Source organism: Benincasa hispida, chromosome 4 (genome assembly GCF_027475165.1).
Source record: "Benincasa hispida cultivar pf3 chromosome 4, pf3_genome.v1.1, whole genome shotgun sequence".
Classification (NCBI taxonomy): Eukaryota; Viridiplantae; Streptophyta; class Magnoliopsida; order Cucurbitales; family Cucurbitaceae; genus Benincasa; species Benincasa hispida.
This window is the reverse complement of record NC_143481.1, coordinates 13,496,651-13,523,563: the sequence shown is the minus strand read 5'-3', so window position 1 is coordinate 13,523,563 and position 26,913 is coordinate 13,496,651. Positions and strand designations below refer to the sequence as shown.

The following is a 26,913-nucleotide window of genomic DNA, read 5'->3' as shown; positions in this document are numbered from 1 at the left end:
AATATTATGGAAGTTATAATGAGTATGCATGTGAGGTAGAGATAAGGAAAAATTTTCTAAGTCTTGAAATGGGGTGCTCTCAGGTAGTAAAGAGCATCCAACACTTAAACAAATTTGGGGAAGCTAAGAGAGATGAAGGTAGGCACGATGCCAGGTTGAGAGTGAAGTAGGAAGTTGCCTAAGTTCTAGAAGTTGTGCTCTCGAGCAAGATAAGAAAGCTAACACTTGGAAAGATAAAATGTAATTTAGTTCCTAATGCCTTCTGCTAACTGGGCCAGACTTTCGAGGTAAACCTCTGATCTCTATCGGACACAAACGATACCGGAGCTCCAAACTGACTTACTTACTTCTCGACTATTCTAACACACTGCCCTTGCATCCTCTTGGAGTGCTTGATTAGGCAACTTGGTCACTTGCACACTGCCTATAATGACCTTCACCAAACTCATGTGAATTTGGTCGCATACTTCTTTACCAACCTCAGCCAAATCTTACTCACACGAGAGCCAGCTTAACTTCTTCTATGGCGTTCAAGATACTTCATGGATCATACTTAACCATAATGCCCTTTCCTTGGACTTCTGGCCGCATAGCTGACATGTCTAGGCACATAGGTTGGTACCACTTTGTCGCATCGAACTCCCTGTTTCCTTCTAAGTGTCAACTCTTTTCTATACTGCCCAATAGTTCATCATCCCATACTTAAAGTATTTTTTTGCTCTTCTAACACTTATAATATCTTTCCTCATTTAACCTTTACATACATACACATTAAGCTTTTCATACATTTCAACTAATTCAATAATCATAAACACATACTTACAAAAACTTAAATTAATAATTAAGAGGTCTTAAACATAATTAACTAGTAAAACAATAGGGGTTTACACGGACAACCAATTTCTTTAACCAACCCGAGGCTCAATCCAACCCGACAAAAAATGAAAAAGTTTAACCTAACCCACATGATTTGGACAGTATAGGTTGTTCGATTTTTGGGTCATTTTAACCCATAATGATTGTTTTCGCTACAAGAAATTTAGGCTTTAATGTCGGTTGGAAAAACTAAAAACAGATGTATAATGTCGGTTTTTTTCTTTCTAAAAAGCGGATATTTAATGTTGGTTTTTAAACCGATATTAAAGATATATTTTAATTAGACTAAACTAACATTGTAGATGCCTATTTATTTTTTTCCTTTAGTAAAAAAATATCCTCTATTTCATTTCTCTATCTTTCTTCTCTTTCCTTTCTCACTTATCTCCTCTAAACTATCACACCCCTTCCCGAACTACCCTCTTTATCCGAGAAGAAATGTGAAGACAACAATTGCCAATTCTCTTATGACAATTACTGCCAACATACTTTCATGAACCAATGCCTTTGGTATCTGATAACCAATTTATATCTTATAACAGACCATTACCACATAGTCAACACAACTTAAACATATGAATTCTCGTACCGCATAACACTTATTTACATATATCATAGTAAGGGGTCCAGTAGTAAGGGGTTCAGTAAGTCTATTTACAACAACCATAAAAACTCTACCCTGACTTCCCTTAGTACAAGCATAAGACTGAAGTTTAACAAGGACGTGATAAGCCACCTAAGCTTCAAGTTCCTGATGTTTTTGAGAAGGGACTGACTAGCAGAGCTGTTAGGCCTCGAGACATTGACCATTACATAGAGAGGAAAACATTATTCCAGGTTTGAAAATAAAAATTTAAAAATATAAAATCATATCATGGAAAATACTAGATTAAAGCTCATCAACATTTCCTGTAAAATTCCTCTACTCCTTTGCCTGAACATGCGGGAGCTCTTTTTCTTAATCCCTAATAATCTTAGTTGAGAGAGAGCCCTTTAGTTTGATCTCATCAACGTCAATAACATAAATCTTACGTGTACGTAGAACTGAGTAGGATCTTACTTACCTTACCATACCTTCAGTAGCAAGGATCGTCATATAGCTGGGTACCTTAGCATACCTTTGGTACCAATGCTCAAGAGTAGGTTTTACATTTCAAACTTACATGTTAACATCATAAAACAACATATTTATCATGTTGGGGTTGATGCCCTAAATCTCGTAGGGTTCTATACTTTGTAAACACCCGTATGAACAAATATTTTGTGATGTAATAATATGAGATATTTTATTCACTACTATCTATGAAATATGAGATATTTTAGTTGCATTAACCACAAACCATTAACTAAGATCCCTAGTTATTGTTGTAACTTAAGCATGTATGTGATGACATCTAAGTGGATTGTGCTTTAAGTGATAAACTAAATGGTCTGTAGTATATGGATAAATGAGGAAAACCTTATCCTGATGACGCTATGAGTGTGACCCATTTTGTAGATGTTACAAGTGTTGTAAAGTGCTACAAATGGTCTGATCCTGACCATTCATGTATTAGACGTACAAGCAGGGATGCTTTATACAAAGGAATTTGTATATGACCGTATAACGTCGTTCATGACAGAGACTTTCATTTCACTAGGATGACCATAGGTAACATGACCTTAATCCTGAGTGAGTTGGGAACTCCTGCCTATGAGGGTAGTCCTTTGATTTGCATGGATACGAGTGGCCAAATCACCGACTCGAACCTACCACTTTGGGGATTCGTCTGATTAGGGAGCTGGAACTCAGCTACACAAGATGGAAGTCACTTTTTCCCCGATTCAAGGGTAAGTAGATAAATTGCTCCCTTAAGGGCTGATTCTGGAGCTTGAACAATGTGGCACCACATCTTCTCTTGGCCCAAAAAGGGTTTACTTATAGTAGGACTGTGATGTATTATTCATTAGAGGAATCAGTGATACTTAAGGAGTTAGATATAATTATAGGGGCAAAACGGTAAATTGGCTCGGCTGTACTTACGAGCGATTTGTGAAGGGTCATCGTACTATTGATTGGTTATATTCAATGGACACATAAATATATCTGTAGCGCGACGAGTGAAGCTATCGGTCTTTAGTGGAATGCCCAACAGTTAACGAATGGTGGATATCGTGATTAAAGAGTTTAGTCAGTTATTCACGTACCGTTGGAGCTGCAAGTTACAGGTCCATAAGGTTCTCTTGTAGCTCAATGTATTCATGTCGAGAATATGTTTTTTTGGTTAGTTTGAAATGTTCAAATTAACAAGAGGGAATTTCATTACATATGATATAATTAAGTTGATTCAATTATATGTGATATAATTGATTTGATGTATTAGATACACGATGAATTATTATTAAATGCCATAAAGGAGAAAAAGAACTATCGTTTATATATTGCATGAGATATGATATTAAAGCTATAAGTTATGACTATATTATTTATTTGTAATTGAATCAATTATGGGATAATTGGTATTGTTGTTTTCTCTGAATAACCAACTTATTGGGAAGTTGTGATCAGTTATGGTAACTGATAGATAAAATGAAAATCAGTTTCGTTTTTTCATAACGTGATTGATAATCGAATGATAACCGTACGTACAAAAGAAAATAGTTATACGATAGCTTGAGAGCATAAACGATTGTGCATAGAGTTTGCTATACGATAGACACTCGCTTCTAAACGATTGAGTATACAGTCTATACGATAGACTCCAAACTTCTCCCACTTACTCGATTGTCTACACGATCTTTCAATTCCTCATTTCCTCTACCAAATCTATACAGAGCTCACAACTTTTGGATTCTCACACCGAGAATACCAAGGTAGCCTCGTGGTGGTGTCACTTATTGTTTGAGGGTCAAGTGTTATTTGTTCCTGTTCGAAGAGACTGTTGAGGTGTGACGTTCATGCTGTTAGACCGAGGGAAACAAGAAGAAAAGTTCTTCAAAGGTAAGTTCACTCGATCTTTAGTATTTTCCTTTAGAAACATGCTGTAATTTCAAGTTTATGCATAACTATTGTTGGTTGATTGTAAATGTATATGTTCTGTTACAATGGGGTTTGGAACGATCTTGCTTCCACTCACTAGTTCTCTTTGTATAGTGTTCCTTCATAACATGCTTAAGAGAATCATTAAATAGCTCATTTTAATGTTAAACATGGCATAAAACTTAATTGGAACGCATGGAAGTTACAAGTAAAAATTGTCTTTAAATCATCAATATGCGTTCATATTATACTCCCATTATTTAAAACATGTGTTGGAACATCAAGATAAAAGTAACTATGTGGTGGAAATTCATAATAAATCACTTAGCAAACATTTTGAAAACTAGTCACTCACTGTACTGAGTTACTCCCTCAAAGGGTTGTAGGCTTCCCCTATACGTGTTTGCCCTGTAAGAATAATAAGAGCCCTTGGCTAATACCTTTAGCCCTCTCTTGAGCTTAACTTACTATTCAAGCTAATGCATGCTAGACCTCAAACCTAGTTCGACGTATCATTTCATTCCTTTTCTACTTGACGCATCTTCAATATATTGGTATTTAACGCATTACCACACTTCATCAAATTTTTACCTTGCGTCTAACTAGTGTGTGGCAACTCACACAAGATACTCCTAGGCGTTAGAACATGTTGACTTTGCTCATACAACGGGTGCTTGTCCACATTTAAGCTTTGCCGGTCAGCCGCTTGCTTATGTATGGGTTGTAGCTGCCTGCTTGTTCATCCAACCAAAATTCCAGATTTCACTTTCAGCTTGAATAACTTAAATTCCAGACATAATTTCATGAAATTTTCTTCTAAGAACCCATTCCTAAACTTCTTAACTAGCTTACCTTAGAATTCTAGCCTTTGATTCTTCTTCACGAGTTTGGAATTACCAATTTCTCTCAAATCATCCGTATAACATGAGATTCTTGAACACTTTAAGAATTTCCTCAACCTTCAACTCAATTCCATGGGAAATATTCTTCCAACAACCTTGAATTATCTTCTTCATAACTTAAGCTTCAAATTAGTGGCAACTCTTCTTTCTTAGCATGATTAAAATTCCCAATTCAAATTTCCTTTATATACTAGGTTGCATGCTCACTAAGCTTCCTTAAGGTGATAGCTAGTGCATAAACTCATTATCATGGCTTCTAAACACAACACTTAGCCCACTAATTGTGTGATTATGTTGAATGCTTAAGTTCTTCATCAATGCCAGGTTTACATTTCATCTTGTCTTTCTTTTCGGCTAACGCATACCCCGACTAACGGTGCATTCCCTTGCTCACGCAACACTAACCAACATATATGTTAGCTTTACCTTTAGACACTTGTGCTTAGGCTTGCTACTCATAAACACCTCCTTAACTTCTAATACGCCTCAACGTCTACCATGCGTTCACCGAGATAGACTTAACTGCCTGTATATTATCCATCCTAGGCCTTCATTGGCCTCTAAAGGCCCTGACGCTACTTCATTTTATACTTAGCTAATTTCCAGCCTTAGGCTCTTATGTCTGCCAGCGGCTTACAAATTAGCCTTACCTATAGAGTTATCTAGGATACATGATCTTTTCCATGCATCTATGTTGAGGAAGTATGTTCCAAACCCCATTCATATTTTACAGGATCAATCAGTACAGTTGAGTGAAAACTTTTCTTATGAAGGAAAATCAATGCAGATTCTAGATAGAAAAGAGCAGCTATTGAGAAATAAGACTAGTTAATTATGTTTAAGACCCCTTAATTATGAATTTAAGTTTTTGTAAGTATGTATGTATGATTATTGAATTAGTTGAAATGGATAAAAAGCTTAATGTGTATGTATGTAAAGGTTAAATGAGGAAAGATACTCTAAGTGTTAAGAGAGCAGAAAAATACTTCAAGTATGGAACGATGAGCTCTTTGGCTAGTATAGAGAAGAATTGACACTTAGAAGAAAACAGGGAGTTCGATGCGACGAAGTGATGCTAAGCTATATGCCCAGACATGTCAACTATGAGGCCAGAAGCCCAAGGAGGGGGCATTATGGCTAAGTATGGTCCATGAAGTATGGTGAAGGCCATAAAAAGAGTTAAGCTGGCTCTCGTGTCAGTAAGAGTTGGCTGAGGTTGGTAAAGAAGTATGTGACCAAATTCACATGAGGTTGGTGAAGGTTAATATAGGCAATGTGCGAGCGACCAAGTTGCCTAAGTAAGCACTCTAAGAGGATGCAAAGGCAGTATATTAGGAGGGTTGCGAAGTAAGTATCGGTCAAAAGACTTAGTTGGCAAACGAGGCGATCGTAAACTGATGCGATGATGGTGTCACTCATTTGATGTGATGAAGTAAGTTAAGGAAGTCAATGAGGGAAGGCTATTTAAGTAAGTCTTACCAGGAATGCTTAAGTTAAGACTGAAGGATCTCATATCTAAGAGTTTCATGAGCGTGTTCGGGTCGCTTCGATCTTATAGTGACCAAAATACAAATATATACATTCAACACATACAGTTATGCAAACAAATCTTAATTAACGACATGCTAAGAACAAGATAAACAACAAGGGAAAGAGTTCCATACCAGTTGAAGACATTCTTCACACTTCGGAACTCCAATGTAGCGGAAACCTCCATGCGATCTACCAATGCTCAGCAACGGTGTCAACAAATGCAGCACGAATAACGCACGAACACGAACGCCACAGGGACGACACCACCACTAAAGAGTCCTGGGTATTCTCGGAGTGAAGATCCAAAGGGTGGGCTTTGGTGAATTTGGTAGAGGAAGAAGGAACACGAATCGTGTAGGCGATAAGAAAGTGGGAGGGAAGAAGACACTATCGTATAGCAGACTACTTATCGTTTAGAAGAAGCTACACGATCATGTAGGATTTACTAAACGATCGTTTAGGAAAAGGTACACGATCGTTTAGTAAAAACGGCACACTATACGATCGTTTAGAGAAGCTATGCGATCGTATAGGCAATAGTGTGCGATCGTTTAGGCGTGAGGTAGACGATCGTTTAGGCACGAAGTAGACGATCGTTTAGGCGAAGAATGCTATCATATAGTCTCTTGATTTTCTTAAGCAATCGCTTAGAATTCTACCAACGCGTGCCTTTACGAATTCTTTGTAGGCGATCTAACGATGGACGATCAAAATGAAAACCTTTTTCATTTTTATTCATCTGTTACATTAACCGACGCTCCCCACTAACCCACATCCGATGGCTTAATTATCATATAATTAACCAAATAATTAATTAATAAATATAATCATATTATACTTTTATCATATAGTTTGATATCACATATCTACTATAGTATTTTCTCCTCTTCTTGATATAAATCATATTTATATCTAATTTCCTCCAAAATAATGTATCTCATACATTTAGTCAATTATATCATATATAATTAACCAATCCAATTATATCATATATAATCGAACTTCTTCTTGTCAATTTGAACATTTCAAATTAACCCAAATACTGGTTCTCGACTTTATCCAAGCTACCGAGGGGGACTAAATGGACCTATGGCTCGAAGCTCCAACGGTTCGTGAATAGCTGACTAAACTCTTTAGCTATGAGATCCACCATCCGTTAACTGTCAGGCATTGCACTAAAGACCAACAGTTGAACTCTTCTTACCACAGATATATTTCTGTGTCCATCGGATATAACCAATCATGAGTACAATGACCCTTCACAGATGCTCGTAAGTACAGTTGGACCAAATTATCGTTATGCCTTTATAGTTACATCTCACTCCTTAAGTACCACTGATTCCTCTAATGAACAATACAACATAGTCCAACTATGTGTGAACACCTCTCGGGCCAAGAGAAGGTGCGTGACGCCACATCGTTCAAGCCCCAGAATCAGCCCTTAAGGGAGTTATCTATCTACTTACCTCTACCTCAGGAAAGGAGTGAATTCCATCTTGTGTAGCTGAGTTCCCAGCTCCAAAATCAGATGAATCCCCAAAATGGTAGGTTTGAATCGGCGAACTGGCAACTCGCACCCATAAAAATCAAAGGCCCTCAATGGCAGGAGTTCCCAACTCCCTCAGGATTGAGGTCATGTTACCTATGGTCATCTTAGTGAAGTGAAGTCTCTGTCATGAACGGTGTTATATAACAAGACGTTAACACTTCGTGGTCAGGTCTTATACAAACTTTTTGTATAGGATGCCCCCACTCGCATGTCTCCAGCACGAATAATCAGAATCAGACCAACTGTGACAAGTCACAACACTTGTGACCATTCCACAAAAGCGGGCAACATCCGTAGCGTTACCAAGTTAAGGTTTCCCTCCTATATCCATATACCACAGACCATTTTGGTTATCACTTAAGACATGATCCACTTATATGTCACCACCAGAGATTTTATGTTTATTGGTTTGTGGTAAAGAAAATAAAACAAGTAAATGAGCAATAATACAAGATGTGAAGTAAATATCATATATTAACAATACAAGTGTTCGTACAAACTGTTTACAAACTACAGGACACGAGACTTTAGGGCATCAACCCCAACAAAGACAATGCGAGGATGACTAGATTATGCGATGAACAGGGAAAGGGTAAGTGATTACAATCCCCATGCAATGAAATTGAAGGAAATCAGACATGAGGATTTCCATGAGTAGCGGAATGATCGTTCCAAATTTCAATCGTATTTGAACATACACAATTACAACACACAAATAGAAACTAACTGGTCATGCAACACACGAAATTACAACATACTTAACAAAGATCGAGGGATAAAGAATCATACCTTTGAAGACTCATCTTCAATCTCCCTTGATCCCTAACACTCATTCAATTAGCAAGACAACAATCAAGAATGCTCGAACACTTCGACTGCAACACTGCACGATCAATCAACAACCACCACACGAACACCGAGAACTCAACGAACGACCTCCAAAAACCTTGACTACGTTGAGTTGAGTACGACACCACCACAATGGCTACCTTGGTATTCTCGGTGTGAGAATCCAGAAGTGTGGGCTCTGTATGAACTTGGTTAGAGGACGAGACCGGAGGTAGAACAATCGTGTCAACAACTGAGCAAGTGAGAGATGACAAAGGTCTATCGTATGGATGATGCCCAATCATTTAAGAAATATTATATTACCGTTTAGCAAAAGCTCCGCGATTGTTTAGCTAATGGCTAGCTGAGTGAACTAACGTGTAGTGTCAATCCATGGTCGTTTGGTCTCTCTTCAGCTATTGTTTAGTGAATCTAATCCATTTGACATCCTTTCCGTGAGTAATTCCGAGAATGGAAAATCTCAATTCAATAACTACTAAATTTAGGAAAATATTTTTTCTTTTATCTCACGGTTACCATGAAGCCACTAATAATCTCCCACTCAATTGGTTATTAGTGAAAAAGATATAATTATCCAATAATTAATATATATATATATATATATGATAACCAACTTACCATATTATATTTATAACCTATAGTTTTAATATTTCATCTCATGAAACAAGTTATTTTTCTATTTCATGGTATTTAATGTAAATCTCATTTACATTAATCATCCACTTGATGTATCTTATACATCATACCAATCATATCATATATAATCGAATTTTCTCTTGTCAATTTGAATATTTCAAATCAACACCAAGAACTGATTCTCAACTTGAATCCATTGAGCTACTAAGGGGACCTTATGGACCCGTAGCTCGAAACTTCAACGGTACGTGAATAACTAACTAAACTCTTTAGTCACGGGATCCACCATCCGTTATCTGTCAAGCACTCCACTAAAGACCGATAGCTAAACTATCTTTACTACAAATATATTATGTGTCCATATCAACCAATCAACAGTGCGATAACCTTTCACAGATCGCTCGTAAGTACAGCTGGGCCAATAACGGTTATTCCCCTATAGTTACATCTAACTCCTTAAGTACCACTAATCCCTCTAATAAATATAAGTCATAGTCTTACTATGACTGAGTCCTCTTTTCTAAAGAGAGGTTGTGGCCACTATGTTCAAGATCCGGAATCAACAATAAGATTCCCAGTCTTATCCATAGTGTCACAAGAATAAGGTACCCAGCCTCATCTATCTACTACGTACCTTTTGTATGTCTTTACAAACATGATCCATCTGTATGTCCTCTACATACATGTTTAAATTACATAAAATAGCCTAGAACATTTGTTTATTGGATTGAGAGTATGCTCATAAAATAATAATTTGTTTATATAGAGTTTACAAACTACAAAAATGAGATTTAGGACACCAATCTCAACACGCCGAACTATGGGTAAAAATCGATCGACTGACAGGTTCGACACAAATCGACTGGTTTGATCTTTTTTTTTGTTCGTCTTTAACAAAATATATATTCAATTTTTTTGGGCCATAAGCATCCATAAGATAAACTACAGTGGACTTTAGATGCTTTAGTATTCATTATTCACATTTAGCATAAAAAGAATGGTAAGGAATGGATGGGAAAAAGCTTACAAAAAAAAAAAAAAAACTTATGGATATAGGAAAAGGGAACAGAATAGGGAATACTGAATGGTAATAACTAGGGGTGATCATCAGTTAGGTCGAGTTTTTTCTACAAAAATTGGCACCGAAACCAACCAAATCAATGTTAGAAATTTTAAAATCGAGCTCAATGAATCATGGGTGAAAATCAATTTTCTAATATTTAAAATTAAAATATTATATAATAATATATTTACTTAATAATATTATATGTAAATATATATGCGTTGTATTTAGGGTTGACAATGAGGCTGGGATGGAGAGACTCCCCATCCCCACCCCTGTCCTCGCCAATTGAAGGTGGGGACGGGGACAAGGTAGGATACTCTCCCATCCTCGCCCTGTCCCCGACTGGGGACTCGGTTATAATTTTCGGTTCGACCCCGATCAAATCGAGAATTCTCTGCTCCGATCGGGGGTGGACGCGCAGGGACCCGATCCCCGTGAAGATTTTTGCCAACCCTAGTTATATTATATTATGGTTGGTTAGGTTCGGTCGAGATTTGGGATATTTTTTTTACTGTCCGACCGACTATTCGATTTTCTAAATAAAAAAAATTGGCTGCCGACCAAATCGACTAATAAACCTCCCGTCCGCCTTCGATTTGGCCGATGTCGATCATTTGACTTGATTTTTCAAATCACATTGCTCACCCAACGTGTGGCATTATCGTACAAATGGAGAATTTAGGGGAAAAAAGACGAAGGAGGGAGGGGGGAGAAAAAGGAAAGGAAAAAAAAAAGGGAAAAACATGAGGAAAAAAAAAAAAGGGAAAAACAAGAGAAAATGTCGCAGCAGAAAAAAGAGTAACTGAGAAAGCAAAAGGAAAATGAAAGCTTGAAGCTGAGGAAAGAAGCTAATCTAAACGTGATTACGGAGGTTAGTTACTCCCCAAAATTTCCACTCTCTACTCTCTCCAGTTATTCTCTTCGTTTCTGAGAGAATGCCGGAAAATTGTTTTAGGTCTCCTTGATTCTTGGTCGATCTCTTTCTTCTCCAATCTGTATCGTCATCAACGCTGTAGATCCGGGCGTCAACAGTCCGTATATTTTCCAATTGCCTTTTCAGCTTCGTAGGGCCGATTTTGAGGTCTTAAAACTCCACCAGCTGCCTACTTCACTATCTTCATGGACCTTCTTGACTTGGAGAATTTCAGTAAGTTGTCCACTTCCGGTTTCTATTTCAGACGATGAATTATTGCTATTAATCCGAACTTCATTTGATTTTTGTGGGTGTGGAGGGTGGATTTTGAGTAATTGTTTATTTATACTTTGCTGCGCCTTCTATTGAGACTAGGGTTTAAAGGTCGCATTACATGGCAAGGATCTCAAATTGTTGGCTTATCAACTGGGCTTTGAATACCTAAGCTTCGATGTTTTACATTTTGTGTTGTGTGTTTCGTGTTTTGTGTGTTTTTTTGTGCCTCCACGTATTTTTTAGTGTATGCATTTGCGCATTCATTCAGGAGGATTTGGTCTTAGTTAGACGTGGCCGGTCCGGGTGGAATTATGTTACATGTATTTAAAACGATGGGTATTCGTTGCTTGTTTTGGATGGGGCGTATAATTGGCTAACAATACACATGTTTTTCTTGGTTGTACAGGAAATAGCATATGTTGCTGATTTAGGTAATTGATTGTTGTTCCTTTGAGCCATGTGGATAAGTTGAAGTAACAAGGTTAGACTGTTGTTGGCTGGATGATAATACCTCATTCTCCTGCATTGAGGAGCTCTCCTGGTAGAGAGCCCAAAGGTGGTAATCATAAGCGAGGCCACAACTTTGAGAGTGTTGTGCGCATAAGAGAGAAAGATGACGATCTTGCTTTATTCAATGAAAAGCTGACTCGAGAAAGAGAGGGTTTCCTGCTTCAGTTGGCAGAGGACTTAGAGGACTCATTTTGTAATTACGAGCTAACCTTATTTTCTCATTTAAGCATTTTCTGCTGCCAAATATAAAATCCAACCAGTTTAATTTGACTGTCAATCCTTCACTTTCCATAAACTATTCAATTGTTTCTGCAGCTACAAAGTTGAGGCACTTTTCAGATTCGAAGCTTGGTATCTCCATTCTTGTTCATGGAGAGAATAGTGATTTGCTTAATAATAATGTAAAGCGGAGAAAAATGACTATGACTGGTTAGTGGCCTTATTCCAATTTCTAGTGACTTACTGTTAAACCCATTCCTTATAATTATTAGGAGTGCTTGTATGTCTTTTTGGTATGCTTGTATGTCTTTTTGGTAGTCTTACTAATTTATACCTATTTATTTGTTTTTACCAAACTTGCCTGTGAGATTTTTTTGATGGTTGAAATAAGTACTCATTTTAACGGTACTGCTGCTACTTATTTATCATATTGTTTGTTTGAAGCTGAATAATCGATTCCCATTCTCTTTGTTCTCACAAAACATTCTGTATTATCAATTTCAAGGTTGTTAACACTTCCTGACACCCCTCTTTTCCCTTCATTGGATGATGAGCCGCCTCTAGTTACTATTGCAAGCAGGGGGAGGCCTTGCCATTTCCATATCGAGATCATCCACGGTATGTGTGATTAAACTATTTATATGGTATAATAATTACCCTATGATCATGTTGGATACAGTCTTTAGGAGGTGTTTTTACAATTGAGCTATTTGATGTTCTGTACATCTTTGTTGAAATACTGAAGAGTATTGTTTTCATAGATGGAAAAAAGTCACAGAAGCAGTATGAGTAAGGGTAGTCCAAGTCCTAGTCGTTTAAGCCCATTTCCTAGGTCAGCAAACAGTGTGCCTCAATTGTGGGGAAGGCAACTGTCAGCCCCACATTCCAGCCCAACTCCGAGTCTACGACATGCTACACCATCTAGAAGATCAACTACCCAACTAGAAGATCTTCACTTCCTTCAAGTACACCACCAATATCTGTGCCACGGTCTTCCACCCCAACTCCCAGGAGGTTGAGCACAGGGTCCAACATAACTGTTGTTATATCTGGGGCAAGGGGAAATTCACCCATAAAGTTAGTCAGAGGAAATTTTGCCTCGCCTAAAATAAGAGCATGGCAAACCAATATTCATGGTTTCTCCTCTGATCCCCCCCTAACCTCCGGACATCTCTGGCTGACCGGCCAGCATCATATGTGAGAGGATCCTCACCAGCTTCCCAAAACAGTAAGGACCTTGCCCCCAAATACGGTAGGCAATTAATGTCTCCAACTGCTCCTAGGAGTATCAACTCATCTCATAGTCATGATCGAGATCGTTATAGCTCTTACAGCGGAGGTTCTATCGCCTCGTCTGGTTATGATGATTTAGACTCCTTGCAGTCAATTCCCGTTGGTAATTTAGATAATTCATTGTCAAAAGGAGGGATTTCTTTTTCAAATAACAAAGCTCTGGCCTTCTCCAAGAAACACAGAATAGTTTCTTCTAGTTCTGCTCCTAAGAGATCTCTTGATCCGACGATTCGACATTTGGTATGCATTTTATTTTTTTAGTTTTTGAATGGTATTATTTTATATGCTTGGAAGTCACATTTTGGTATAAATAAGCTGTAAATTTGTTTTTGTTTTCTCAGATTATTTTTTACATTCACGTGATATACTCTTATTGGCACTGTTTCAATATTATTATTTGAAATTTGACGTGGTAATCATATCAACAAATTGAGAAACTGGAAAAAAAAAATTTCAACTCTCCTATTGTCTTAATGTAAAAATTTGCTGCAAGTGCAATTGGCTGTTTGTTAAAGAAAGATTTCGAATTTGGTAGTAAATAAAACTATAAAATTATATTTCAGTTTCAATCTACATTGTTGACTTGCTTCAATCCCCTTTCTTCATATCCTTTTGTAGTTCACTGGAGTTCACATTTCATCTAATGGTACTCATGGACTTGTTTTTCTCCAGGATCGAAAAAGCCCAAATATGTTTAAGCCACTTTTATCAAGTGTACCCAGCACCACTTTTTACACGGGCAAGGCAAGTTCTGCACATTGTTCTCTGATTTCTAGGAATTTCTCATTCACAACCAGCAGTAATGCAAGTTCTGATCATGGTACATGTATTGCACTTGATACAGGAGTGACCACAATCAGTATGATATGGCCAATGAATGTGAGAAATTACCATATCATGACAGTCATGAAGAAATATTTGCCTTTGATAAGATGGATATTGTTGATGAAGATCCCATTCATGGTATTAAGTCACTTGATAGTGGTCCTGCACTTGGCTGTGATGCGGTTGTCACTGGAGATAGTAGATACGAAGCTGTTATACCAGATATAAGTTCCACTTCTGATTCTTCTCATGTCCAGAGGGGTGATTTTTTCAGAGATTGTGTGCCTTGAAGATACAGTTGTGTGTTCCAGATGTGGTTGCAGGTATCGTGTTATTGACACAGAGGAAAATAATGTTAATCTTTGTCCAGAATGCAGCAGGGAAGAAAAACATCTTAGCATAACCATCTCGCAAAATATGATTTCAATCACTGAAAGCTTGTCCGGGTTGTCTTCAGTAAAATATGAAGAAGATAAACCATTCAATAAGGTGAATTCACTGGGGATTTCTCCCGACTCTTCCCCAGCCACCGATTTGGGTGATTCTAGGATTTCTACGTCTGTGGGCAATGTTGAGCAAGATGAAGCAGATTATCCTGAACAAGGTCCAAGCTACGTGGAAGAAAACTTCCCCTCCGAAACCCAGTGGAGGAAAGTCAGCATAGCCTTATAAGCCATTTGGAGATGGGCCAATCAGCTATTAGTGGGAGCCAACCCGACACTAGATCTGGATATCAGCAACCTCTTCAGCATAATGAACTATCAAAGTTTGAGATTTGATTCATCAGAAGGTGCAGGAATTTCTATATTGTTAAGGAGGTCAAGCAGCAGTAAGGGCCCTGTTGTCCAAGGAAGAACTTTTACTGCAAGTACCATATCTTATGATGATCTATCTTTTGCAAGAGATAGCATGAGCAGTTTGAGAAGCTCTATTGGACTCAATAGTTTTTCTGCATCATCGTCAGCTGATTTTAGCTCAGCCAGACAGATTGAAGCACGAAAGCAATGACAACTAAGTTTAAGGAAAGGGGATTTGGAGAACAAAAAAGGTGAAACTAGCGTGAAAAAATCTCACTACTCTGAGGTAGCTTCTACCGGAATACCTGCCAATGCCCATCCTTTATCGGGCTTTGAAACTTGTAACCAAGAGGAAAATGTGGATTTTTGTGTGGTTAATTTAGAGCGTTTTTCAAGCCAGGGAACTACTATGTTTTCTCAGAAACCTGAACTAGCTTCTGAAAATGCCGAGTCAGATGATACCTCTTCAATTGCGGTAGCTGATGTAGTGGAGGATAAACTTGAATGCGACAAATGTAGGAAACTGGACGCTTGTACCTCAGAATTGTCAAGGTATGCCGTCAGTTTCATTTTGAAAAATTTCTTGGGGACATTTTTTTTCCAAAATGGTTTATTATCCTTCGCATGTGAACAGGGAGGACTCATCAGGTGGTAGGAGTGTCTCAGATAGGGATCCAACTTTCGACTGTTCCAAATTGGAGGGACACAACATGCTGGATGGTGATGTGTTTGAAGATGAACGTATAAATCTTTCCACTCATCCAATGACAACAATATCAGAACAAGAAGCCACACAAATAGCTGAGGTGATAGCTCTAGGTTCACAGGATGATATATCAACAATATCAAAGATCCCACTGGAAGAAGTGGAATCTGTGGTTCCTAGTGGGCCTGACCAGGATCTAACACCCTCTGTTATTAATACTAAAAAATCTGATGGGATCCTAGGTATGAAAGTTTCTTAGATGGTGAATTATATGCTATTCTTTCAGTTCTCTCCTTGCAGCTGTTTTAAGTTCTTAAATTTCTGGAATACTGGTCTTGAAATTATCTTAAGTTACTTTGAACCTGCTTTTGATGAATTTTCTTTCAATCTGGCTCCTTTCCCTGATAAAACTCTGTTTTGCAGAAGAGTCGACAGTAATTGTTGATTATCAGGGCAAAACAAAGGTGGTAAGAAGCTTGACACTTGAAGAGGCAACAGATACAATACTTTTCTGTAGTTCCATTGTTTATGATCTAGCCTACTCGGCTGCTACCATAGCAATTGAGAAGGAAAAAGAGAAGGAAAAGGAAAATGAGGTTACATTGGAAGCCTCACGACCAATGTTTTGGGGAAATCTAACACTAACAGAAGTGATCTGCGCCATAGAACAGGCGGCAAACAGGCTATGAAATCACAAAAACCTAGACAGCGACATGTCAAAATGAGTTCAAAGTCTCCTATTGCTAAGACGAAAAATGATGAGAACATCGACGAGTCACCATTCGAAATGTAGGCCTTCCGAATCAAGTAGACACCGCGAAACCTCCAAAGCTGGAATCTAAATGCAACTGCAGTATAATGTGATTCTAATGAATAGCTTCCTTTGTCCATCCTTCCCATCTTCTTCCTCAGACAACCAGAGCTCACTACTACACATATATAACCAAAAAACCGTGTTCTACGGGGCTTGTCTGGATAAGTTGTCACTTGGTTTTCAATCAAATCCAGTTTAATGTATAAGAAATTCCACGAAACAGGTGACGTAGATGTAAAGTTCTTTTTTCTTTTTTCTCCTTTTGTTTTCTGATTGCTGAGGCTGATATTTACTCGAGAGGCCGTAGGAATTTCATTTCTTCATGGATAGTTTGCTCCAGTTGCCACATTCTTGTGATTATTCTTATTTGATTCAAGTGCTCAGAAGCAGTGTTAAATATAAAGCCTCTAATTCATATTAATTTCCATATTGTAAAGTATAACTCTATTCAAAAGTAATCTCCGATTTGCTTTGTTCTGTTCATATTCTTACTCTCATTTGATCCTAACTGTTGTCACATATAACAGAATTCTTCTTATGCTATTTGTTTTTCTTCCTCTAAGTCTCTTATGTTTTCAGGTTTCAATTATTGACAGAAATTTTGTACGGTTGAGAGATATTTGACTCAGTCAAGCTGGTGCAGCAGTGCTGTCTGGTTGCTGATGTTGCTGCTGGCTGCTCTAACAGTTTGTAAAAACTGGGCCAAGTATGTCTCACACTGTCACAATATCATTTATTGGACCTAACCTAATTGAAGTACAAACATCCAATGTGAGCCCATCTTCCCCATGTGAAAAAGGAAATAAAGAAAGAAAAAATAAGACCATAACTCAAATACCCCACCTTCAATCTACTCTCAAGTCTCGATTATCATTCTTGGCACTCAGAATGCCCAACTTGCTGGCCACTTTTCCTTTTGAGAAAATTTTAATAGTAGCCAGTGGAAATTATGGATTCATCCCAAGATAACCCTTTGGTTTTTGGTTATTAAATTTTGAAAATTAAGTTAATGGACACTACTTCAATCTCTGTGTTTTTTCTTTATTTTATTTGTTATTATTTTTTATGTTTTAAAAGTTTAAACAAGGTTTTGAAAACTAAGGTGTCAGTTTGATAAAGATTTTGTTTTTTGTTTTATGTTTTTGAAATTTATGCTTCTTTTGTCTCAATCTTTTCACCTTAAAAGAAACATTTGAGTTTTTAGTTTAATTGAAAAGCAAAACAAGTTTTTTAAAAGAAAATTTTTACAGATAGAAAATATGTCAAACTATTTACAGAAATAACAAAAAAATAACACTAATAGATACTGATAGATATTAGTGGTAAACTTTTATTAGTTTCTATCACCGATAGAAGCCTAAGATTAAAATTTTGTTATTTTGTGTAAATAGTTTAATTTATTTTTTTATTTTTGAAAATCTCCTTTTTATTTATTATTTATTTTTTTATTTTTTTAACTTTTAAAAAGTGAATATCAAGCCTAAAATAGAAGTATTTGAAATTTTAGTTTTAGTTTTTTGGAATTTGTTTAAGAATTCAAAATTTTCTTTCCTTGTGAAGAACAAACCTAATTTTCGAAAACGAATAAACAAATAGCCCATCTAATTTAGGAACGAAATCGACGAATTGCATCAAACGGGTCTAAACAAACTCATGGTCAACGTTCAAGCCATCTTTATTGGGCCCATGCCTCATTCCATAGCCCTGATTATGTTATCAATTTGGATGGTCGTTTTGAAAAATAGCAAATCTATTCATCATTTTTTCTTGAGTTGACAAGATAAACAGAAAATTTTTAATTTTTATTTAGAAAAATAGTAAAAAGTTTTCAAAATCCTAAAAGTAGCAAAACAATTTTTTAAAATAAAAATACTAGTTAGCAAATATCCAAATTACCCTGAACACTAAACCTAATAAAATTATACACCACAAACTAAAACAAATCCAAAAAAGCTAATTCAATGCAAATATATTGTACTATTATGCAAATACAATGTAGTATTACATTACATTTAAATCAGACGTCTTTGAACACCCTTTGTTAACGGCAACTAAAATTATCACCGAACTCCAAAACAATTTTTCATTTAATTGAAGCCAACCATATCACATAAAAACTAAAGCTTTAGCTAAAACCTACAAAAAAGCCTCATATACTTACCTAAATATCACCTAAACACTATTGGCCAATTCTTCTTATGACCACACACCAAACGTGAGAGAGGAAATGAGAAAAAAAAAGTGAATGAGATAAGAAGATCCATGACACTTGTCGAAGTGAACTTCTGCGATGACGAAGATCTCAACAAAAACGACGATATAAGGTGGTCGATGGAATGTGATGGATTGAAGTCGAGCAGAATGACATGAATGATGGTGTGAAGCACAGGGTGTTGCTTTTCATGCGAAGGAGGAGAATAAGGTGGGGGCTCGCATGGAGGGGGGTGGAGCTTTGTGTGGCTGCTAGATAACTAGGTTTCTCTCTCTTTAAATTTCCTTTTATTTTTTATATGTTATTTTAGCCTAAAAACTTTTAATAATAACAACAATAATAGATATAATCTTTCTTACTAAACTTGGTTCTAAAATTTAAATTTAAAATAAATACATTAAACTTCCAAAATTATGAAACTTACGTTCAAAATCTTGAAAAGTAAAATATTTTAATCTAATCTATTGTAAATTTAATTTATTAGATCTCAGACATCTATTAAACTCAAATTAAGTCAAAATTTGATTTTATCGAACCCACACTTATTCCAGAAATAAATAAGAAAGCCAAAACCATAATTAAACTTGATCGCACTATATGTGTAAAGGTAAATTAGTTAAATCTAATAGCTTTATATATGTATATGTAAATGAATATTAACTAATTACCAACTTATATTGATATTAGTAGAATTTTAGGAAGATGCACTATAGCATTATAATTAAGAATCATGAAACATGATGGTTAAAACCTTTATAATTCCACATTACAACTACACTATATGTGTAAATATAGATCAACTAAATCTCATAACTTCATATTAACAAAAATGAAATAAAACATGATAAGAATACAAACGAATACATTGGAAAAAGATGAAAACAAATAAATAACAATATGTACAAATAAACGAAAAAAGATTTAGATAAACATTGAATCTTGTAACAAAAAGAAATAAAAAATTAGTTAGATAAAACTAAATTTTCAAATAAAAGATAGATACATAACAGATATTTGGAGAGAAAAATCACGAAAGATTATTGGTTTAAATGGAAAATTATATTAATCAAATTAGGAGATATATTCAAAGAGATAGTTGGAGAGAAAAAGACTATTTGTTTAAATGCAAAAATATATTTGTATTTTGGTTTTTATTTAATTAATAATTAATAACTATACTATTTAGTTAATAATTTAGTCTTCAACAATTACACTGAGGCAAAGGAAATTAGAACAATTCAGGTCATGCGGCACAACAGATTTACTAAAATTCTTATTAAATTTCGGTTTTTTCATTTTTCTAATTAAAAAATAAAATTATGTTATATACTCCAATTCCCCTTTTTACAGCAATTAACAATGTACCATTTCTTGAATATTTGAACATTATTCTCACAACATGTCATTTTATTGCCAATTTAATTTTTTGCATCTTTAATTTAAAGAAAAAAATCTACGATCGTAAGATGAGAATTTAAACTTTGGACATCAGAGAGTAAGTACTATCTTAGATTTTTGGGTTATTAAATTTAATTTTTCTTCAAGTTTCAGTGTTAATTTTCTAGAAATGTCTTTTCAAGTGTTTAATAATATATATTTTTTTTGTACAATAAAATTAATCCAAACATATTCGTATAGTATGTATTTCATGATCATTCTAAAAATGTAGTAAGGATAATATTTTTATTACATTCAAATATGAATGGTTGCAACTGTAATAAACAATGTTAATGCACCGAGAATAATCTCGATCAACTCCCCTAAAAAAAAAAAAGAAAAAATGTCTTAAATTGTTTTTAATCATATATTGAATTCGATGCTAGCTTTTTTTTTCCTTTAACATAAAAAGACAAAATTTAAAACCAACTTTTTATCACTTTCAAGAAAATTTTCATGGGAGTGTGATAGATTCTGACTGCTTTGCACCCCATGTGAATTGCTCAGTGAAAAAAAGTCCATCAATTCCAATCTATTTTAGATGTCATATCCTTTTAAATCACATTTAGATTTAGTTCTTATACATTTAATGAATCTTAAATTAGTTACTCTTTACTATTAGTTTGAAATCAATTTTTTTATCAAGTAAAATAATAATCATAATTCTCAATAATAAAAGACATAATGTCCCTGATTGTGAAATTGAAGAGCATAATGAATATGGAGAAAATATAATATAATAATAAAATAAAATAACTAAAATTATAAAAATTTAATAATATGAAAATTTAGTAAAAATTTGAAGTGGATTTCTCACTAATGTGTGTGATCTTAAGATCCACAAAATGTCACTATTTATAGGCAAAGTAGCAAGTAGAATGTGGTTTTACATAGACACCAAACATGTATAACTACAAGGCACATAAACAATATGAAGCTTGACACATGGCTTTTAGGACAATAAGTAATAAACATCTATTTTTTTATAATATTTACAATACTTCCCCTTAGATGCTCATATATATATATATATATATGAAATATACCTCGTTAAAACCTTATTAGGAAAAACCCAATGGGAAAAAAACCTAGTGAAGGAAAAAAAATACATCATATAATATATACTCCTAAAAGAATACAATATATTTACTACCCCTTATGAAAACATCACTTAAGATCTCTGAGTCGCTGCATTCCAATGTTATGCATAAAATTTTCAAAAGTTGCGGTTGGTAATGCCTTTCTAAATAAGTCTGCCAGGTTATCTTTGAAGGAAATCTACTTACATAGGACCTTTGAGCGAAAGCGGATCGTCCAAACTCCATTGTGAATGAACTCAAACATTTACAATTATATAAAACAGATTATGCACAAAACTTAAATTATAACATGCTTCGAAATAAAAACAAAGGATTAAGAAACTATACCTTTGAAGAACCCTTCTTCAAATACAATCCCTCGATCGTTCATGAATGCAGCGAGCAACAACTCGAACTCCCTCGAACAGTAATGAGCAGCAACTCGATCCTCAAACTAACCGGACACTACCACAAGATTACCTTGGTATTCTCGATGTGAGAATCCAGAAGTGGTGGGCTCTGGCTTATTTTGGTTAGAGTGGAGGAGGAAGACGGTCGAGTAAACGATAACAATATCGTGTAGATAAGAAAGTCTATCGTATATACTAGATACTCGATTGTTTAGATATTGAAACTATCGTATAGTCTCTCAAGTGATCGTGTAGGCACTTGATTGATAATCTCATAAGTTTTTCACTTGTGTTTTAGAATAATTAAAATAATTTTATTTTATCCCAATTTGCCAGAAAACCGTATAACTACCCACTAAAGATGGTTATGGAGAAAAAGAAATTTAATTATCAAATAATTAATAAATATAAATAAATATGATAACTAACTTATCATATTATATTTATAACCTATAGTTTTAATATTGCATCATATAAAATATATAAACTATAGTCATTTTTCTTTATTTTATGACATTTAATATAAATCGTATTTATATTAAATTTAATAACTATGAATCTAATTCATAGAAATTATATTTGAATCATATTCCATTATTACTTCCTCCAATTAAATAATAATGTATCAAATACATTGTATCAATTATATCATATATAATTTAATTAATTTAATTATACCATATATAATCAAATTCCCTCTTATTAATTTGTACATTTCAAATTAACCTAAAAACTGATTCTCAACTTGAATCCATTGAGCTACCAAGGGGACCTTATGGACCTATGGCTTGAAGCTCCAACGATACGTGAATAACTGATTAAACTCTTTAATCACATTATCCACCATCTGTTAATTGTCGGGCATTCCACTAAAGACCGACAGCTGCACTACAGATATATTTCTGTGTCCATTGGATATAACCAATCAACAGTACGATGACCTTTCATAAATTGCTCGTAAGTATAGTTGGACCAAATTACCGTTTTACCCCTGTAGTTACATCTAACTCCTTAAGTACTACTGATTCCTCTAATGAATAATAAATCATAGTTCCACTATGACTAAACCCTTCTCGGGCCAAGAGAAGGTGTGACGCCACATTGTTCAAGACCCGAAATCAGCCTTTAAGGGAGCGATTTATCTACTTACCCCTGCTTTGGGAAATGAGTGAATTCCATATTGTGTAATTGAGTTCCCAGCTCCTCATTCAGAAGAATCCCCAAAATGGTAGGCTTGTTGAGTTGACGATCTGGCAACTCTCACCCATGCAAATCAAATGACCGCCCTTATAGACAAGAGTTCACAATTCACTCAAGATTAAGGTCATATTACCTATGGTCATCCTAGTGAAATGAAAGTCTCAATTATGAACGACGTTATATAACGAGACTAAACATTTCATGGTCTTGTCTTATACAAACTCCTTTGTATAAAATGTCCCCGCTTTCATGTCTAATACACGAATGATCAGGATTAGATTATTTGCAGCAATTTACAATATTCGTAACATCTACAAAGCGGGCTATACTTGTAGTGTCACCAGGATAAGGTATCCAGCCTTATCCATATACTACAGACCATTTAGGTCATCACTTAAAATACGATCCATTTATATGTCTCCACATACATGTTTAAGTTACAACGATAACCATGAATCTTAGTTTATTGGTTTGTGGTTAATGCAACTAAAATATCATATATTTCATAGACAATGTGAATAAAAATGTCATATATTATAAATCACAAAATGTTTATCTATACAAGTGTTTACAAACTACAGAACACTACGAGATTTAGAGCATCAACCCTAACAATCCTTTCGAACAAATTTGTTGTACAGTGATGTCGCCATTTTCTTCAAGATCATGAGTGTATAAAAGCTTCGGTGGAATATGCTTTATTATATCTCCTTTAATATATCCTCCTTTAATTTGAGTTATGTAAGCTGTGTTGTCTTCATATAATATCGTTGGAAGATTTTTATTAGAAGATAAGCCACATGTTTCACGAATGTGCTAAGTCATTGATCTTAGCCATACACATTCTCGACTAGCCTCGTGAATTGCAAGAATTTCAGCATGATTTTAGGAAGTGACCGTTATGGTTTGTTTCACCAATCGCCATGATATAGTAGTTCATTCACATGTGGATAGATAACCTGTTTGAGATCCAGTTTTGTGCGGATCAGATAAATATCTAGAATCTGCATAACCATGATATAGAAAAATTTGATTTATTTGAATAAAAAAAACCCATATCGATTGTTCCTTGGAGATAGCATAGTATATACTTAATTCCATACTAATATCTTTTTGTAGGAGAAGAATTATATCTAGCTAATAAATTTATTGAAAATGCAATATTTGGTTTTGTATTATTAGCAAGATACATAAATGCACCAATTGCACTAAGATATGGTACCTTAGAACCAAGAAGTTCTTCATTATCGTCTCGAGGTCGAAATATATCTTTCTTTATATCCAATGAACGGACTTCCATTGGAATATTTAATGGATGTGCTTTGCCTATATCAAATCTTTTCAAAATTTTTCTTGTATAAGTTCACTAATGAATAAATATTCCATCTACTAAATGCTCAATTGGCAAATCAAAGCAAAATTTTGTTTTTCCGAGATCTTTCATTTCAAATTCTTTCTTAAGATATTTTATTGCCTTTGAAAGCTCTTCAGGAGTTTCAATTATATTCAAGTCATCGACATATATAGTTATAATAGCAAATCCTGATTGTAATTTCTTTATAAAACACACAAACATATTGGATTATTTTGATATCCTTCTTTCAACAAATATCTACTCAGGAAATTGTACCATATTCGTCCTGGTTGTTTCAATCCATATAACATCTATATAATTTTATTGAATACAATTCCTGGAAATTTGATTATTATGTTTCATGTACAATTCCTAGAAATTTGATTATTATGTTTCATGTACCTTAAATCCTTATGGGATTCTCATATAAATATCATTAACAAGAGATCCATATAAATATGCTGTAACTACATCCATAAGATGCATGTCTAGATTTTCATATACAATCAGACCAATTAAATATCTTAGTGTAATTGTATTCACCACTAGAGAATATGTCTCCTCATATCAATACCAGGTCTTTGTAAAAACCCTTGTGCAACTAGTCTTGCTTTGTATCTTGTGACCTCATTATTTTCATTTCTTTTTCTCACAAATACCCATTTGTATTCTGCAGGTTTGATACCTTCTGGTGTTCGGAATATCAGTAAAAAAACCTTCCATTTTGAAAGTGAGTTTAATTCTGCCTCCATTACTTCTTTCCACTAAGTCAATCTTTTCTATGTCGACATTCTTCAACAGATTTTGGTTCAAGATCCTCATTTTCAGATATAATATCAAGAGCAATATTATAAGCAAAAATGTTGTCAATAACTACATTAGTTTGTTTCCATCTTTTTCCTGTCATGACATAGTATATTGAAATCTCATTATTATCTTTAGGTATTTCACATTTCTCACTAGTCATGTCGATGATTTCTTCATAGGTATTTACATCCTCAACCAAGTATTTTTTTACTATTAATTATTTTTCGTTTTCGAGGATTTTTATCTTTGGAACCCACTGGTCTACCATGCTTCTGACGTGTTCCAGACTTATTAGTGACAACTTTTTGTGTTGGGATATCAATTTTTTATGGACATTTGCAGCTTGTATATGTGACTTAGTTACTTTCTTTACATCTATAAATGCATTTGGTTGCTATATTTTGTAAATGAATTATTTCATGAACTTCAAGTTCACATTGATCTATACAGAAATCTAAATGAGACAATAACGATGCATTCTATGTAATTTCTTTTTCCAATTTCTTAATTCCTTCCCTTAGTGTTGGAATATTTGTCTCATTAAAATGACAAGCATCAAATCGTGCAGTAAATGCATCACCCATCAAGGGTTCAAGATATTTAATAATTGATGAGGAATCATATCTAACATATATTCTTAACATTCTTTGAGGACTCCTCTTAGTGCGTTGTTGGTGGAGCAATTGGAACATATACTACACATAAAAAAATTCTCAGATGGGAAATATTAGGTGCATGACCATAAGCTAATTGTAACGACGAATACTTATGATAATCTATTGGCCTAATGCGTACAAGTGACGCTGCATGCAAAATAGCATGTCCTCATACAGATGAAGGAAGCTTAGCTCTCATAAGTAATGGTCTTACAATTAATTGCAAACGTTTTATAAATGATTATGCTAAACTATTTTATGTATGAATATGAGTTACAAGATGTTCAATACTTATCTCAATTGACATACAATAATTATCAAAAGTTTGGGATGTAAATTCACTAGCATTATCAAGACAAATGGTCTTAATTGTATAATCAAAATATTGTGCTCTTAACTTAATTATTTGAGCAAGTAATCTTGCAAATGCAAGATTTCAACTTGATAATAAGCATACGTGTGACAATCTATTGGATACATATATTAATACCATAAAATATCTAAATGGTCCACTTGGTGGGTTAATAGGTTCACATATGTCACTATAAATTCGTTCTAAAAATGTAGATGATTCAGTTTCCACTTTAGCTGGGGATGGTCTAATTATTAATTTGCCTTGAAAGCAAGCATCACATGATAATTCATTAGATTGAAGAATCTTCTGGCTCTTCAATGGGTGTTCACTTGAATTCTCAATAATTCTTCTCATCATTATAGACCCTAGATGACCCAATCTATCATATCAAATAACAAATATATTTGGATTCATGAACTTTAGATTCATTGTTGCATATATTTCAATTACTCGTATATGAGTATAATACAGTCCAGAAGATAAAGCCGGAAACTTTTCTAATATATGTCTTTCATTTGAGACAGTAGAGATAATATATAGGCATTCCACATTATTCTTACTATCAGTCTCAATATGATAACCATTTGAATATATATATTTAAAACTTAGAAGATTTCTTT

General features: G+C 34.8%; 1 protein-coding gene across 1 annotated transcript; it reads left to right on the top strand.

The window, feature by feature from the left end:
* The first annotated feature begins 11,134 nt into the window (after positions 1-11,134).
* Positions 11,135-17,038, top strand: LOC120076086 (RUN/FYVE domain protein). Its single transcript, XM_090312514.1, is given in 19 exon segments — positions 11,135-11,301; positions 11,386-11,577; positions 12,026-12,322; positions 12,445-12,527; positions 12,530-12,558; positions 12,854-12,937; positions 12,939-12,966; positions 13,110-13,281; positions 13,284-13,496; positions 13,499-13,881; positions 14,314-14,482; positions 14,485-14,732; positions 14,734-15,103; positions 15,106-15,224; positions 15,226-15,815; positions 15,898-16,211; positions 16,393-16,590; positions 16,593-16,742; positions 16,745-17,038. Coding segments are annotated over 17 exon segments (3,441 nt in total). The 5' UTR covers positions 11,135-11,301; positions 11,386-11,577; positions 12,026-12,120; the 3' UTR covers positions 16,834-17,038.
* Positions 17,039-26,913: the final 9,875 nt, after the last annotated feature.